The sequence below is a fragment of the Bombina bombina genome, chromosome 4 (assembly GCF_027579735.1).
Source record: "Bombina bombina isolate aBomBom1 chromosome 4, aBomBom1.pri, whole genome shotgun sequence".
NCBI classification, from domain to species: domain Eukaryota; kingdom Metazoa; phylum Chordata; class Amphibia; order Anura; family Bombinatoridae; genus Bombina; species Bombina bombina.
Window position 1 is genome coordinate 954,528,644 of NC_069502.1, and position 14,832 is coordinate 954,543,475.

The window sequence follows — 14,832 nt, forward strand, 5'->3', positions numbered from 1 at the left end:
TTCTCTGTCTGAATCGTGAAAGAAAATTTTTGAGTTTAATGTCCCTTTAAGTCGCCTTACTGACTAAAACTGCACTATAATGGAGGTATGGGAAGTCTTCACTGCATAATACATATATTTGTTCATTAAAAAGTAATGCGTTTAAACCACTTTTAATAGCAGAAGATGTGGTGTCCCTTTTGAAGTCTACTTCTACTCGAGCTGAATTCTATATCTCATGAAATCATTGGTTCCCTTTCATCATAGAGAAACCAAAATAAGGCTGTGTGCAACCAAAAAAATAAATAAATACATTTTAATAAAATAATCCAAATGTGCTTGATTCATGATTTATATCTGAGTTGAGGGGGGGGGGGTTGATATTGATCTAACGCCTCATACAAGATGTCATTTTTACAGATGTTGTGGTGACATGCCATTAAAGGGACATTAAATAGAGAAATGCTAGGTATACTGAGGTATTCAAAGCAAGATTAGCTTGTGAAGAGTATTTAGATTTATTTAATCTATATATAAATGCATTTAAAGTTTTAGTTTATATTAAAGGGAAGCGAAACCCTATTTTTAAAAAAAAATTGTATTCTCTGTTTGAATCACAAAAGAGAATTTTGGGGTTTCATATAAAAATAATGGATGTCGTCATGTTGAAATCTAGGTTTCCCTTATCTATTCTGTTCTGCTGAGGATAATTAGGTAAATATAAGAGGGCCAACAATGCTTGTGTGGGGAATATATCAATGTTCAGGTATATTCCCAATGCAGTCACTGTTTGATCACTTTATCTAAACCAAATTGTTGTTAGCAGAACAGCTAAACGAACGGAATCCTAGGTTTCAAAATGTCGGCATCCAGTACTTTTTGGCAATGAACCCACAATTTTCAGAGCTTTTCACTACACAGATATAAACACTTGATATTACAATTTTAATCTGTTTAATGTCCCTTTTTAATGTGGTTTAGTTTAGATAAGAATATAGTTAACATTCTTAAATTCATAAAGTCTTAACATATTCAGTCTGTGTACATCAAATTATTCATATACAGTATTTGAAATTATGATTTTGTGATTGTTTGCCACCTCTGTTTTTTTTTTTTGTGGTTTGCGTTGTTTCTTCACTTTCATCAGCTTGTTGTTGTTGTGTGTTTTTTTTTATTTCGTTTTTTTTTCATATTTATACATTTTTAATATTTTATACTAAATATTTATATTGCAGGAACTACGAGATCGAAATGATGAGCTGCAAATCCAGCTGGAAACGCTGCGCTCCCAGGTCAGTGAACGCAAATATTCCCGTTTACTTGCGAAGATGAAGGATAACAAGCTGCTGCACCATAGGGCAAAAGAAAAAATCCATCACAGCCATCAGCATAACGGTAACTGTAGATACAAAAATGAAATAAAATCCTGCAGTGATGTCACCCAGCCCTGCTAATGGTAGCTGACAAATCATTGTCTTGTTCTTTCTGTAGATTCTCCTGGAAAGCAGAGTTTGTCCAGCAAGCTGAGGAGAAGTGTGTCTGCTGTAGGTGTGAAGGGTAAGAACACTTCAGTGCCCCTTGGGTATCATTGGTTTCCTGTATTTTTGGCATCTCATTGCACGTATAACTTTAGCCAACAAATAATATACTCAGATGTTTTCTTTGTGGCAACACAAAGCAATTAATAATAGTTTTGCTGCCATTCTGCTTGTTAAAGTGACATACAAAATCATTTTAAAACTTGTGCGCCAAACATACTGCCATGACAGTCCTAAGCAGGACATGGCTGGTGATTGGTGGCTATGTGAGTATGCCACTCCTGACATACAAGCAAACTGTATCCTCTTAGAGAGTGCACTGTCCTGACCATGTCTTAAAGGGTCACTGAATACAATAGAAATTAATAATTGACAAATACACAATAGAAATTCAATGCAATAGTTCAGTGTATATGTATTTTGCAAGAAAATATTTTACTGCTTATTTGAAATTCAAAGCTAACCCAATTTTCCCTCCACCTGTATCATGTGACAGCTATCAGCCAATCACAGAATGCATATATGTATATACTAAGCACTTCTGCATATGCTCAGTAGGAACTGGAGTTTTAGAAAGTTTGCATGTAAAAAGAAAAAAGAATGTGCATGTTTCGATAATGGAAGTATATTGGAAATTTTTATTTTTTATTTGCTTTATCTGAATCATTACACATTTTTTAATATTAAACTGGTCTTCAGTAGAAAATTTGTATTATTACACAATGTCCCTTTTAACATCTCTATAATATAAGGCTCACTGGAAGAAATCATTGGCTGTATTTTTTTCTTCTGACTTTCTTTCTAATCTCAGCCTTCTTCTATTTCTTAGCATGGACATCTAATACCCAACTCATTCAGTTTTCACTCGCTATTTTCAAGTAAAACATTTTAAAATTCTCAATTTCACATGCAATAGACAATTGACATTAATGCCTTTGCTGTAGAAGAATTTAGAAGTTTCTTATATTTTATACATGCCGTTCAAAGGGTTTGTCTCTTGCAGGGGTGGGGACCTGTGAATCAGACTGTTCTCCTATGAACATGGAAGTAGAGTTAACAAAGCATCAAGTTAAAGAACAGCAACAAGAAATTCAGGACCTCAAAATACAGCTGGAGACAAAGGTGAGGTTTTGCAGAACATATCCGTATCATAACAAATAAACTGTGGGGCCTAGTAAGCGCTTATCTTCCGCCCCTACTAGGAGGTTGATTTCATGCTGTTGCATCTTGTTTACATATATTTTCTATAGCTGACAATGCAGCATTGACATTTTCAGTATAGGGGTGCCTTTAACGGGCAAAAGCAGCTATTTGAAATGACAGAATAAATTAAAAGCAATTAAATACACAGATAACATATACTTGAGAACCCAATGAAGTGGAGACCTTTTTACAGTACAATGTCCATTAAATGTGTTTCCAATTATCCGTGTTACCTCCTGGAGCTCTAAAATTGTGCAGTATTTACACTTGAAGATAAAATCTTTGGTGTTTGTATCGCCTATAACAGACATCCTAACCTGCAAAAACTCATTTCAGGGAGGTGGCTTCACCAGCTACTGCACCCCCCTCCCCCCCCCCCAAAAAAAATGAAAAAAGGACATGACATTATTCTCACTATTATTAATACTCACTATTATTAAATTAGGCTTAGCTTTGCCTATCAAAATTGCTTTTGTTCATTTAGTCTATAATGATTTTCTTTAGTCAAATAACAAAATGCAATTAACATTTGGAAGAGTATTTATTGTGTTGGAAGAGATTCATGAATATTTTTTCTATCTGCTGAACTACTCAATATTTCACTTAACACTTATATACAAAAGCCTGGAAAATAATACACATTTCTTTTAAATTTTCTCTCATGATTTATCACAAAATTTAAAAGCTATAAACATTAGAAAATCGGACCAATTTTCCTTATGGTATTTTTCTTCATATGACATGTATTATTTTTTTTTTCCATACTTGGGCAGATATAGAATATATATATATATATATATATATATATATATATATATATATATATATATATATATATATATATATATACGCACGCACATACACACACATCATCTCTTTTATTTGTTGTCTTTTGTTTGTTTTTGTCTTACTAGCTTCTGTATCTAGTTTACTCAGCATGAAGATACTAAATATACAGCTAATGTACACTCCCTATTGAACAAATCCTGGCTTTATATATGGATGAGAACTAGATCATTGAAAAATGACAGTGCTAAGATCCCATACTGCCAATGGACCTTTTGCCCCTAGTGGTCACGTACTGTATAGGGATGGGAAATAAAGCTTTCAAAGCAATACAACTAGAGGCTGCCCATACTGCTAAAGGATATGCTGCCAATAGTGGTCAGGACATGTTTACCCCCTAGCGGATAGGTACAGAATTTAAACTGCCCACATTGACAGGACTTTATCCCATACTGCTTAGTGCTAATGGACTTTTTGCCCCGGCCCCCTAGTGGTCAGCATTTGACGATAGCAGTAGTTTGCATCCTGGTAACAATTTGTTGCCATAGTGGTCATGTCATGTATACAAATAGTGCGACAGTGTTATTCCATAAGTGACAGGTCTCTAATTGCAATATGTATAAGACGACATCATGACATGTGTCCCACTTACTTCAATCCTTGGTGTAGTATGACGTCACTAACTAGCTGTACCGGGTGGTTACCACAGCAACACAGGAAGTGGAACAGTGAATGAAGCAGCCAGCAGCCAATCACGTAATTAGAACGGAAACTAAGCGATCGCACACGCACAGTGAGAGTTACTGCCTAGTAACAGAGAGCGTGCATAGCGATTTGTTTTGTGTTGTCAGATGATCACACAAAAAATCGTTATGCACGCTCTGTTAGCTGAAGAAATAAATATATTATTACCACTTGGGTTAGCTGCCTTCCGGGATAGTTCAATTGATTTGCAGGCGTCAGGGAGCAGGTATTTGAATGCGGGAGACTCCCGGAGCTTCCGGGAGACTTGGGATGTCTGTTATAAATTATTTTCATTCTGACACCCAGTTGATTTTAATGTGGTTTGTAGTAAAATCGATTTTAATTTTTTCAGGTCAACTATTATGAGCGGGAGCTTGAGTTGATGAAAACAAATTTTGAAAAAGAAAGAAAAGACACTGAGCAGAGTTTTAAGATAGAAATCAGCGAGCTTGAGGAACAGAAAGCTGACCTTGAGGAGCTCAACGCAAAGTATCAGGAAGTCATTGATGGCCTTAAAGAACAGCTCTCCAAATCCGCTCACTATCAGGAAATTGAGAAGAAATTTGAGAAGGAGAAGGTAGAAATGGAACAACATTATGCTAAGGAGATTGCCGAACTAGGTCAGAGGATGACCCACGAGAAGGAGCAGTTGGAAGATGAGCTAAGGAGGCAAAACCAGCATGAAGTGCAGGCGATGAGGTCTGATTTAACATATTTACTTTATGGAATATTAGATTAGGTCAAATGTGTAGTGATCAATGTCTTTACACACTTTCTTGTGCATGAGCTCCTTGACCTCTTAGGTTACTGACTTTTTCTTATACGTACTGGACCGCTGCACTGCCCACTTGCGCTGGTCGTTCTCTTGGCATTGTAATTCCATTCCTGGGACGTTGGTGTAGGCAGCAGGGCTGCGATAGTTCGCCAGGGATGCATGCAAAGAATAGTCACGCTTTCCAGTGCCTACAGCTTTTTACTGCTTTTTGTATATCTGTATAGCCAAATTCTGCCTTTATATGTAAATACACACACTTTATGCACTTTATGTAAGGGAAGGAAATTGTTTTGTTTTTTGTTTGTTCGTTTGTTTTTTTAAATAAGAGAAATCACTTATGACTTTAAAAGGTGATGTCACTACCATTGATTGAGCTAAGTGCAAGACGGGTTACTACAATATATTGTCTATTTGTGTACTGCAGTTTTATAGCTTACAATAAGATGACCTTAATAAAATAGTACTAGTAGTATAAGTGCATATCTGTATCCTTGTGTAATTGTAAAACCCTACTCCCATAAATATGCTTTTATGACCCAAATGAAACAGGGGGGGAAATATTCTGGTTTGTTATGAGCAAAATCTGGGTATTTGTTATAAATTTGTCAAAAAATATTAATTCCGTCAAAATATTTCTGATTAAAAGAGCCTATGTAATGTGTCTTGCGCTTAAACCTTGCAGAAATCATAGTGACATCTAATTAGAGTCTAATTACAAGAGCACAACATATTTAACCATTTTGTTGCCAGTTGTGTTTAAATACTAGCAGCAGAAGGGTTAATTTTGAAAAGCACACATCACTCCTTTTAAAGAAACACTGATATTTAAAGTATTTTTTGTTATGTTATATGTCATTTTTGTCCCTTCCTCTTAATCACTGCATGTTTTGTTGCTATTAAAGTAATTTTAACATTTTTCATCTATTGCGGCCTCTGGTGCTTTTTCCTTGACGCTAAAGATAATGAGGCTGTGCTACCTTCTCAGACGTCTGTTACTGTGCATGGGATCATTTTCTTCGACATGGATAGGGACAAGTTGCTGGGATCGCTAACACAAGCTGCATGGGCATTAGGTTAAATTCTACAATGTGCTTGCACTCTCCGCTATCACTTCCGCATCAAAACAGAAGCATTAACCCTTTAGTATCTGAAGTTTTGACTCTGGACTCATTTTAGGAGTATTCTCTTCTTAAAGGGACATTAAACGCTAGATAGAATGATGCATTCAATGAAAAGATTAGTCTAAGAATATCATGTAGATGTATTAAGTTTTAGTGTCAATAAAACAATGGGAGCTGCCATGTTTTGACTTGGGTTACCTTCTCTGCTATGACCAATTAGGGACAGTTATAACTAAGTCACTAGAGTGTGCAGCCAATGACTGTGTGGAATATAACAGTGTTCTGCGCTTCCATTTCTAACAGGAACTGAAAAGTAGAATTACAGGAAAAGGGGACAAAATAAATTTATATTGCAGAGTTTTTTTTATATATATATGATTTATCATTTTATATTACTGTCTCAAATAGTTTAATTTCTCTTTAAAATTCGATTGTGACTGGAGTACTGTGTGTCATTTACATGGGCAGCTCTTCTCTGTCCTGTTCTAAGGGCACATCTGCAATGACCTGGATCACAAAGGTTAAAAAAGTACTGTTACTATTAATGTAATTTATTTTTTATCAGCATTCTTAAGTGTAAGCACAAATAAAACATTTAACAGACATCTAACCCCAATTTTTTCTTTCATGATTCAAATATAACATACAATTTTAAACAACTTTCCAATTTACTTTTATTATCACATTTTCTTTGTTCTCTTGTTATCTTTTGTAGAAAAACAGGAAGGTAAGTTCAGGAGTGTGCACGTGTCTGCAGTACTTTATCACAGCAGTTTTGTAACTGTTATACACTAGCAAGAGCTCTTAATTGCCGCACTATTTCCTGTCAAGTAGTGCTCCAAACACGTGTATTCTACCTATCTAGATATCTCTTCAACAAAGAATAACAAGAGTATGAAGCAAATTAGATAGTAGAAATAAATTGCAAACTTTTTTAAAACATTTATTCTCAATCTGATTCATGAAAGATATTTTTGGGGTTTTATCTCCCTTTTAAACATATATGAGAGTCAAAATTAAACTTTCAAGGGACAGAGCATGCAAGTTTAAGATACATTTCAGTTTTGCACTAATAGGAGATTGCTTGTGATTGGTGGCTACACACATTTGTGTCTTGTCATTGGCTCAGCAGGTGTGTTCAGTCAGCTGTATACCTTCCAGTAGTACATTACTGCAGTGTAGCTGACTTTAATTATGTGTTTAAACCATTTGCAAGGGTTAAACACACTATTATATTAAATAAATAATAAAATAGCTTTTTTCTTTTGGGGCTTCTATGCCCATAATTTAATAAAATTTTTAAAGAAACTGCATACTCGTTGTAACATTATTTTTAACATTGTCTAAGAAGCCGCTCCTTGTTGCTAGTAGTACTGACATAAGCCATGTATAATCAGATATAAGTCCAAATACGAGTCATATGATGTAGGTAAAATTGATGCGCAGCAGAATGGAGTTCCCCATCTATTGCATCCAGCGTAATAATAATTGTGTACAGTTACAAAATGTATAGTCCAATTTAATGTAATAAAATGATAAAACATTGCAGCTCACTGAATAAAGAATTTAGGGAAAAAAATGAAAATAATTATAATGACCAGTAATATCATTTTCTTTATAAAGTCCTATGAAGATGATAGATTATTATGTAGTATAAAGGTGATCAGTGTCTGTAAAACTAAATAAATAAATAAATAAATAAATAAAACCATCTTTTTAAATAGGATGTCCCACATCAGCAATATTGGATAATATCATAATATATGACAAACATATTGCGCAATGCAACATAAATTTGTATGTGTGTTTGTCAGAGATAACATAAATAGTGTTCAAACAATATTACTAATATTACCCATCAATAAGAGAAAAAAGAAATCCGATATATGTGCAAAATTGTTAGTAAAAACAGTAATACAAACTAATCACAGTTAAAACTAACGTGTGTTTTCAGTCTAACTTCATCAGCGAAATATTAAGGTGCTTACAAGCTGCCTAAAATAACTTTATTCAGTGTTTCTCAGGTGGAAAGTACACCAGAAGGTTGTGTGTTTCATGCCACTACCAGCCGTGTACTTTATATCATTCTTGGCTATGCACTTGTGCTATTCTGTTAAAGGGACATTAAGTTCAGCATTTAGTCACTGACATTTAAAGGGACATGATAGTAAAAAAAACTTTTCACAATACTATCTAAAATAGAACATGTAAAAAATTTATTACAGTGGGGTTTTTTTGTTCTTTTTTCTTTAATTGAAAAACAGATGTTCCTGTGCTGAGTAAATCACTTTTTCTGTGCGAGTTGTCCCTTTCAGCCAATGATCAGCAGATCAGGACTCAGTTGTACACAAGCCAAACTTCCTGTTAGTTTCACGTTATATTTCACGATTCCTTTGATTTCCCTATATCACGTGACAGCCATCAGCCAATTGCATACTTATATACTAAAAACTCTTGCACATGCTCAGTAGGAGCATGCACACATTTTTTTTTTTTATATATATAATTCACTTTCCGAATTATGAAGGCTTAGTTTTGACTTTCATCTCCATTTTAAAGGGACAGTCTACACCTGAATTTTTAATGTTTAAAAAGATAGATAATCCCTTTATTACCCATTCCCCAGTTTTGCATAACCAACACTGTTATATTAATACACATTTTACTGCTGTGATTACCTTGTATCTAAGCCTCTGCAGACTGCCCCCTTATCTTTTGACAGACATGCAGTTTAGCCAATCAGTGCTGACTCCTAAATAACTCCACAGGAGTGAGCACAATGTTATCGATATGACACACATGAACTAGTGCTTTCTAACTGTGAAAAACGTTCAAATTTCTCTGAGCTAAGAGGCGGTTTTCAACGGTTTAGAAATCAGTTTGAGCCTAGCTAGGTTTAGCTTTTCAAAAATACCACCAAGGGAACAAAGCAAATTTAGTGATAACAATAAATTGGAAAGTTGTTTACAATTGCTGCCCTATCTGAATCATGAAAGTTTAATTTTGGCTATACTGTCCCTTTAAGTGTGGTAACATTTTACTGAGCATTCAGCATGGTACAAAGCAATTTGTTAGTATAAAAGACCTGAAACATTAATTCCACCATGGTTTTAAAGGGATGTACTATGGTTGGACATTACATTGTCAAATATAAATATATAAAAAAAAATTGTAGATGAAAATTTAACCCCCCCCCCCCCCAAAGAAAGCATTTTACTAGGCTTCAGTCCCTCTAATTGTATTATGTTACTAGGCTTAAAAATTGAATGTTCTCACTAGAAATCAGAGAAATCAAAAAAGATTGAACCTATGTGTAGTATTAAAAGGTTTAAAAAAGAAAGAAAAATATTTTGAGTGTGTAAATATATTTAACTTGGGTGAACATACCCCTTATTTATCTATAGGGATGAGGCAGAAGAACAACTCATTCTGAGACTGGCAAAGATTGAGGACCAGTACAAAAAATATTATCAGAGTTTACTACAGCAAAACCACACAGACAAGACTGAGATCTTGAAAAAACATGAAGTGGAGATTAAGACTTTAGAAGATAAACATGTTTGTGAGAGAACCAGGTGGGAGGAAAGTAAGAGGGCACTGCTAATGCAGTGCAAAAAAGATCAACTCAAAATGGAAGAAAAACAAAATGAAGAGCAAGCTCGTATCTGTAAAATATTTGCTCTAGAAAAGGAAAAAGTAGAAAGCCATTACAAAATGCTCATTGATAACCTTACAAAGGAAATAGAGCATTTAAATGCTAGTTTAATTGAAGATCACAGGTTGTCAGGCTCTATGATAATTGCAGTAAATGCTGAACAGCAACCTGCAGTCAAAGGACAGCCATTTTCTCTGATCACATCCACCAGTGAGGCAAATTTGGGGAACACAGGAGAAATAAACCAGCAGCAGGGTAATGTACAGCAAATAATTTGCCCAGACAGTATCATAAATGAAAAAGAGGATCCAGTTGAGGCGTACGAATGTGTAAAACAGAATGAAGTACAGAATGTTCAGTATCAACAGGTTTTAACGTCGTTGAAACTGGCTGAAGAGAGGCTCTCTTTGTTGACACAAACAGAGGAGAGTACAACACTAAAGCTACGGGAGATGGAGAGATTGGTATCCTCACTTAGAGCGCAGTTGCAGGATGAGACAAAAGCAAAAGAGATGCTTTTAAAAGAACTGAAATGCTTTGAAGAAAAAGAAACGCTATTAAGCAGCAAGCTGAAAATAAAGGAAGAAGAATGTCAGCTGTCCGAGGCAAAGGAAAAAGAACTAGCGTCTGAATTACAGGAAAGTGCGTGTTGTATCCAAAAGCAGGGGGCTATGCTTGAGCAGGTTCAAAGGGAGAAGGACGAGCTTGAGAAGCAGGTGTCTGTGTTTACACAACAGGTTGCAGAATATGAACACAAGCTACTAAGACAAAATGAACTTGGTTTGACCACTCAGCTAGAACTGGCTGGTTTCAGGATCACTACAGATCAGAATGTCTGCAAATCTCAGCAAGAAAATGTCAGTGTGGACAACACAATTTTAGTGGACGAACTTGTTGAAAGAAATGCAGTTTTATCCCTGCAATTGAGAAACCTGGAGGAAGAGCTAAACACTCTTCAAAGGAAGTTGAAAGATACTGAGCAACATTTCCAAAATAAGGAAGAGGAGGCTATCAGGCTAGTCCAAGGTGCCAGACAGGAGCTTGAGAGTGAGAAGAACGCTTTGAAAGAAAAGCTTTTTGAGCTGGAAGATTTAGTACGGGAATTAGAGAAGGAACCCAGAGCAAGTCAGGATGACAGGTTAGATTTGATCATAAAATGTTACTGGCTGACACAGGCACAATAAAATACTAAATGATAAACCAGCATGCAGTGCACGCTACTAAAACTGCTCTGATTACCAGGTTTGGAATGATTCCTTTGGATTGTCCTGGGATTACACACATTTTTCTAGAAATCCTATTATATACTCACCTCTGTCCCTTCACTAACCATCACTAAAAATTGTTACATTTGTCTTCAGACTCTCAACAAACTCAAAATCAAGATTTCCTTTAATCACAAAATAATACGTTACTATTTTAGTAAGATTTTCTGTATTGTGCATTTACTAATTTTCTTGATCACTTTCTTTTCTTTTGTGCTTTAACCATCTCTTGCAGATATTTTAACAGTGTGATATTTTAACAGTGTGATGTAAATGTTCAATACTCTCTTTTTCTATCTAACATTCTATCTATCTATCTATACTGATAATAATTACATGGCCATAAATGTAGTTTTTAATAATAATGCTAAAGAGAATGAAAACCTAGAATTTTATTAAATATTTAACTTTCATTTTATATTCTATACACTATGGAAGCAATGGTCTATAGTATTGTATAGTAAAATAATTTGTCACTTCTCTGTATTTGTGTGTATTAATTGTCATTGTCACCAGAAAACAAGTTTTTGTTGTTATTTTTTGAGATTTAGAACTGGCTATACATTTTATAAATTATTTCTCTTGCACAGTTTTAGCGTCATATAGTGTATGCGGGTGTCTCTTTCGCACTCTCTCTCCTCTCTAGTTTTTGTGATGTTTTAGGGTGTGTGTGTGTATATATATATATATATATATATATATATATATATATATATATATATATATATATATATATATGTTTGTGTGTGTATATATATATATATATATATATATATAATCTGTAGTATCATATAGTGTGCGTGCCTTTCTTTAGGGACTTATGATATAAACCTCTCTGCTCAGATGAGATGATATAAAATGATCCTCCAGCACTGCGAGGTCCCTAGTGAAATTCTAAAAAGGCAGAATTTGCTATACTTCTCCATGATGCGTTCCTTGCATTTCTGTATGTGAGAGGCAAGCCCAGTACAATATAGCACTGCATGGCATGACAGTTCTGCTGCGATTATACTTTGTATTTTATATTCCTTTAGTCTTCAGATTAAGTTTTTATTACATTAAAACGTTACACTTTCTATTTTGTATGCAGCAGTGTATTTAGTATTGTGGTTTTACAAATTCTGATTATGCTTTGACAGTTTCTGTGTAACTTTAACAAATTTGGATCATACTTTGTATATTTATGTATATCTTTCTTCTTTTAAAAAATAAATAAAATAAAACTGAAAAACTGACAGCTTCAGTTTCTTAGAGAGCTTCATTAGTTTCTATGGGCCTGATGAGCAAAGATTCTCTAGTTCATAGGGGCTGAACTCACTGAATTCTATAAGAATAAACAGAACCTAGAAGTTCCAGAGAGCTGAGAGATACCTTTCATAGAAAGTAATGAGGCTTTCTGGGGTACAAAATTTCACAGGGGAGAAGAAAGTTAACCGGAGAACACCTGTGGTTGATATAAAATCTTTTTTCAGTAAATACAAATTAAACTGAAATGTTTTCACTACAGTTTAACTTGTTTTGCCACTAGTTTAGTACATGTTACTTTCCTGTCAGTTAAAAAAGTTTATTGTGAATTTTGAGAAATCTTCACCAACATTCAACTGGCAAGATAATTCAGTGAGACCAGCATGTTTAAAATGCTTACACCTGTTCAACCCAGGGAACTCCCCTGTCCCTCCCACTTTCTGAAGCTGTGTTTTATTTTACAATAGAATAAATACAAAGTGCAATGTAACTTGTTTGTTCAAGTAACACAAACTTCCAAAACATAATCATAATTTGCAAAATTACTGTTAGATATAAATGTATTAAAATATAAAATAGAAATTGCAAAGCTTAAGTCAAATAACGCTGAAATGACCCAATCTGAAGTGTAAAGTACAAAGTATAATTATAACAACATTGTTATATCATTCCGTGCTATATTGCACTGGCTTTTTCTATCCTTTACGTACAGAAATGCAGAGATCACCCCTTAGACAAGTTTAACTACAATTTGCCTGTCTAATATCATGTGAGATCTCAGTGCTGGTGGAGGGTTCTGCCCTTTTTTCTTTTAGCATACATTGTGTTCAGGTCCTTTTAAAGCCTGCAGTACAATGATCTCGATTTATCAAGCCCTTCTCTCCCATTTGACTGCAGGTTCATACAAGCACATTAGACCCGCTGCTTACTTTTCCTCCTCTTTATCTTTTAAATGGAAAATTTCAATCTCCCTGGTCTCTTCCAATTGGGGAGATTGACAGTTCCTGCTCGCGCGGGATTGGCTGTGCACTGGCGGGGGTTGGGGTTGCACATGAGTGCACAGGAGTGCTTATGTGCAATGGTAAATGTGGACAGCAGTTTGCTTCCCACTAGAAGAGAAGCTGGGCAGACAGTGGTGAATATGTATGCCCGTGGTTTATCTCTAAGCAGGAGAATCTTTTATCATCAGGATCTAAGTTACTCACAGCACTCTCTCTCTCATCAGGCTCTAAGTTACTCACACCACTCTCTCTCTCGCCACTCTAGTTTTATGATGTTTCAGAGAATTCTCACCTTCCTCTGAGATGCGATATATATATATATATATATATATATCTATATATATAATTTATAAAGCGCCAACAGATTCCACAGCGCTGCCCATGGGTACAAGGATAACCGTACAATGGAGAAACAATACAAGAAAAGACAAAATTTTACAGCCAAATACAGGGGGAATTGATGGCCCTATTCCCTTGGGAACTTACAATCTAGATGGGTAGGAGGATGGGAAATCGGAGGTGGGGACTGCAAAGGTGAGCATGATATTAGTGAGGAGATAGATGAGGGCAACTGTTAGTTAAGTGAAGTTAGTTTGTTAATGAGTCAGGTGATAAGCTTCCCTGAACAGAAAGGTCTTTAGGGAATGTTTAAAGGAGAAGAGGTTAGGGGCAAGTCTGAAAGTTCGAGGTAGTGCGTTCCAGAGGTTTGGTGCCGCACGAGAGAAGTCTTGTAGTCTAGAATGAGAGGAGGTGATCGTAGAGGACGCAAGAAGCAGGTCATTGTTGGATCTTAGGGGGTGGGCTGGAGTATATTTGTTGATGAGTGAGGACAGGTAGGATGGGGCAGCATTGGTGAGGGCTTTATAGGTCAGGGTGAGAATTTTGAATTTAACTCTGCTGTAAATGGGGAGCCAGTGAAGGGACTCACAGAGAGGTGCAGCAGTAACAGAGCATTGAGAGAGATGGATTAGCCTGCTAGATGCATTTACAATGGATTGGAGGAGAGAGAGGGAGGCCAGTTAGTAAGTTGTTACAGTAGTCAAGTCGGGAAATTACCAGGGAGTGGATTAGCGGTTTATTCATTTCAGAACTCAAAAGACTCATTTTGGAGATATTGCGTAGGTGGTTGCGGCAGGATGAAGAGAGCACTTGGATGTGAGGAAAGAAGGATGGATTTGAGTTAAGCGTAACTTCGAGGCAGCGGACTTGGGGAGATGGATGGTGATGGAAAAATTAGAGACTGGAGTAGAGCTAGAGGGGGGAATTAGAAGTAGTTCGGTCTTGGACATGTTTATTTTTAGGTGGTGAGAGGCCATCTAGGAGGAAATGCCAGATAAGCAGTCGCTGATGTGAGAATTGACAGAAGAGAGTGCAGGGGTGGAAAGGTAGATCTGGGTATCAGCATAGAGGTGATAGCTGAAGCCATAGCTGTTGATAAGTTTACCCAGTGAAGAAGTGTAATTAGAGAAGAGTAGAGGACCCAGGACAGAGCCTTTAGGTACTCCAACAGACAGAGGCAA

General features: G+C 35.8%; 1 protein-coding gene across 2 annotated transcripts in view; it reads left to right on the top strand.

Moving 5' to 3' along the window:
• The window catches only part of NINL (ninein like), a 373,652-nt gene that overhangs the window by 239,580 nt on the left and 119,240 nt on the right, over window positions 1–14,832 (top strand). The window contains exons 14-18 of one of the 2 annotated variants that reach the window (XM_053711960.1): window positions 1,215–1,374; window positions 1,471–1,536; window positions 2,521–2,639; window positions 4,603–4,949; window positions 9,551–10,939. In XM_053711960.1, the coding sequence (XP_053567935.1) occupies window positions 1,215–1,374; window positions 1,471–1,536; window positions 2,521–2,639; window positions 4,603–4,949; window positions 9,551–10,939 (2,081 nt within the window). The remainder of the gene's footprint in view (window positions 1–1,214; window positions 1,375–1,470; window positions 1,537–2,520; window positions 2,640–4,602; window positions 4,950–9,550; window positions 10,940–14,832) is intronic. The other variant, XM_053711961.1, reaches the window with a different exon arrangement.